Raw genomic sequence first — 3,714 nt, 5'->3', positions numbered from 1 at the left:
CAGGGCGGCGGGGCACAGCGCGGCCAGCTCCAGCGAGCGCAGGTCGCGGCGGGCCAGCGGCTCCGGGCTGGCGCACAGCACCTCGCCTACCACGCTGACGGAGCTGAGCGCCTCCAGCCACTGCTTCAGCGGCACCAGCTCGCAGGTGCAGTCCCAGGGGTTGAGCTTCAGGTCGATCTGCACGATGGCGTGCAGGTGCTCCAGCACCCCGGCCACCGGCAGCGCCAGGAAGTGGTTGTTGCGCAGGTTGAGGCGCGCCAGGGAGGTGCCGGCGAAGGCGTCGGTGGGCAGCGTGCGGAGCAGGTTGTCGTTGAGGAAGAGGAGCTTCAGGTTGGGCATGAGGCTGAAGGCCGCCGGCTGGATTTCCCTGATCAGGTTGTACTCGAAGTACAGGTAATGCAAACTCTGCAGGCCCCGGAACATGCCCGGGGTGAGCCGCTCGATGTCGTTCCCGTTCAGGTACAGGCTCTTGAGGTTCGGCAGGTTGATGAACGCCCCGTCCTGCACGTAGGAGATCCGGTTGTTCCCCAGGTGTAAGAGATCCAAGGAGGAAAAATTCCAGAAATCGGAGCGGTAGATCTTCTGGATCAAATTCCCGCTCAGGTACAGCTTCTTGGCGTTCAAGGGCCTGGGCAGGAGCTCGGAGATGTTGTGGAACCCCCGCTCCTTGCAGTTGACGGTCAGGCCCAGGTCGTTGATGTGCAAACTGCAAGAGCAGCCGGTAGGGCAGATGATGGGGATGGGGGGTCGGGTCTGGTAGGCAGCCACGGGCGGTTGGTTGGGCCCGGGGTACAGGCCACGAGGGGTCGGGGGAGGCCGGGGCGCCCGGGGCTGCTTGGTGGGCTTGGGCTGCTTGTTGGACGTTTTGTACTCAACAGAGGAAGCGGTGAAATGGAAGGAGGACAGCATGGAGGAAGGCTTCGTAGGCCACGCGTTCTCCTTGCTGGAGGACAGCTGAGGGATGCCCAGGCTGGCTTCCACCTCGGAGTCGGACAGCATGGGGCAGAGCTTGCTTCTTTTGATTTCCCGCAGGTCCTTCCCGTGGAAGTGGAAAGGTGTCTCGCAGGTGATGTCCCCCACCAGAGCAGTGTAGGGGATGCGCTCCAGCCAGCTCTTGAGCTGCACGATCTCGCACGTACAGTTCCACGGGTTCTCCTCCAGCTGGATCTCCATCAGGCTCCTGCCAATGTGGTCCAACATCCCGCGGTACGACAGGACTTTGAGGCGGTTCCCCCGCAAGTCCAAGTGGGTTAAGGACACGGACTTAAATAAATTGGTGGGAAGCATGGGGATAAGATTGTCATTTAGGATAAGGACCCTCAATTTACTTAGGTTTCGAAATGCCCCGCTTTCAATCCGTTTAATGACATTGTAATCTGCCTGCAGATATTCCAGACTTTCCAAACCCAGGAAAGTGTCGTTCCTGAAAATGTCCAATTTGTTTTCGTGCAAATACAACCTCTTCAGAACTCGGAGCCCGTTAAAAGCCCCCGTCTGAATGTCCTGCAGTGCATTGTTCCCAAGGTTAATAGATACAGCATTGTTCAAGTGAAGAAAACTGTTGGTGTACAATTTCCTCATGGAATTCCTCTGCAGATAAAGTTTAAAAGGTCTCGACCACGACTCTGTTATCTGACTAATATTTATAAATCCCTTGTTGTCACAATGTATATGGAAAAGGCTCTCCTTCACTTCACAGTAACATGGATCAAAGCAGGGCTCATCCAGTTCCTCCGAGTCCTCTATCAAGGGAATAGGTGTAGTCCATGCTAGAGCAATTGTGCTTAGAAGAATTATCCACAACATCCTTCCTTTATGAAGCGTCTCTGCCGTGGAAGGTTTCATCATTTGTTGATGTTTACAAAACTGCAACGGGAAGAGAAACACAGATTTCAGTATTTCTGCCCCGTCCCTCTCCTTTTCCTAAGCCCCTACCTGCTGGACTCATGTCAGGCTCCTGGAAAGTTCAGCAATTGTTGGGCAGACGTTCCCAACCAACTCCAGGGGTGTCGGCTGGGCGAGCCTTGCCCTGATTTATACTCGAGAGATGTTAGACGGCTCCATCACGCAATAGCAGCCTGCCTTGCTCCCCTCCCCGTGGTAAATGCCACCTATAAAGGGGACAGCACATGCAGCCCCACACAGCACCACGAGCACACCGAACGTGTTGCGTCTCTCCACGTTTCCCAGGCGTCGGAACCACCCGGATCTCATCCCCGGGTGCGATTTTAGCCCAGGAGCCATCACAGCCTGCCTCCACTCCGGGGTGGGGGGGAAACACACCAAGTGTGGGCAGATTTCTCCGGTGTCGCACCACATCCTTCATCCATGCAAACTCCCAAAGTTATTGAACCTCCAGCCTCGAATCTCCCTCCCTCCCGGCTCGATACGTTCCACACGCGAGTTCCAGGGAATGTGCGGGGTTTGCTGATGTCCCTGGCAGAACGGTTCCCCTCAGAAATCCCCACTGTGTCTTTACCGGAGCAAATGGTTAACGACCCTGACTGGGAAGGAAATCTTCCCCTCGCAAATGCACCGGTGAATTAATGCAACTGGTATATTATCAGATAAATACACACCACATATTAGTCATTTTAGCTGATTAAAGCATTTAGAGATGATTAATCTTTCTAAAGCACATGCCCATGCGATCAGCAGATCTAAAGGGAAGTGACAGCTGAAGAGGCACCTAGGATTGAAACGCTCAGCCTGCCTTGGATTAGGGCATTTTGTGCCCCCTGGACCAAGCAGGAGACCCGGTTAAAAAGCTGAAAGTGGAAGAAAAAAAATACCTTGACACTTACCAGCAGATAAATTCTCTATCCTACTACACACGATTCCGAATGAAGACACCATTCTTCTCCAATCAGATGAAAATAATACTGCCCTAATGAGATGCAGCTCCTTCAACATATGGTTTCACCCTTCCTTTCACCAGATATTTTAAATGTATGGGCACAGGGAAACGCTAAGGATGGGAATAATAGCGGTGGTGATGCAGCCTTCCTTGAATCCCTGAAATGCCCATTAGAATGATTCGGAGCGATCATTGCTTTTAGTCTCAATCTCCCAATAAAAAGGTCCTTTTTGCCTTCCTCGTGTAAGAACTAGAAAAAATTGCCCCCCATCCGCAAACTTAAGAGCAGAAAGATGCATTTAGGGGAGAGAAATGCCGGAGGAACAGGAATCCTTAGGATCAACTTGCAAATGAAACCCTCCCCTGTGGGAAAGAGGAGATGGTTGAAAGCACGAAAAGAGAAATACCCTCTGCAATTAAAACCAGCATCTAATTGGGGAGAAGGGAGAGAGACGAGAGCTATATTGCAGTATCAATCTCTCTGTCTCCTTTGCAAAATATTAGCCACTTAAGTTCTTTCTCTTCTGCAAGGGCTGTAATAAAAATAAAAAAATAAATAAAGAGGATTATTATATCTTCTTTTTGGAAGAGGGGGGTGTCTTTGACCCTAGGCGGAAACAAAAGGATCCAGAAAGGTTGTACTTACCGGTTTGCAGGAGAGATTTTAGCACATCTTTAGCAAAAAAAAAAAAAAAAAAAAAATAAAAAAAAAAAAAAGGCGAAAGAAATGAAGGGGGTAAAAAAAAGAAAGCTCGAGTTTAAAGATTGCTGGTTTCTCTCTGCCTCTCCCTCTCTGTGGCTCTCTCTCCCTCTCTCTCTACTCCTGCTGAAGCTGAGGCAAAAGGAAAAAAAAAAAA

General features: G+C 51.1%; 1 protein-coding gene across 1 annotated transcript in view; it reads right to left on the bottom strand.

The window, feature by feature from the left end:
- Positions 1 to 3,705, bottom strand: part of SLITRK3 (SLIT and NTRK like family member 3) — a 14,545-nt gene extending 10,840 nt beyond the window's left edge. The window contains exon 1 of the mRNA XM_033516774.1: positions 7 to 3,705. Coding sequence (XP_033372665.1) covers positions 7 to 1,848 — 1,842 coding nt within the window. The 5' untranslated portion in view covers positions 1,849 to 3,705. The remainder of the gene's footprint in view (positions 1 to 6) is intronic.
- Between the last annotated feature and the right edge of the window lie 9 nt (positions 3,706 to 3,714).

This window comes from Parus major, chromosome 9, assembly GCF_001522545.3.
Source record: "Parus major isolate Abel chromosome 9, Parus_major1.1, whole genome shotgun sequence".
Lineage (NCBI taxonomy): Eukaryota > Metazoa > Chordata > Aves > Passeriformes > Paridae > Parus > Parus major.
Note: the sequence above shows the minus strand (reverse complement) of the source record. Positions and strands in the feature narration are given on the sequence as shown.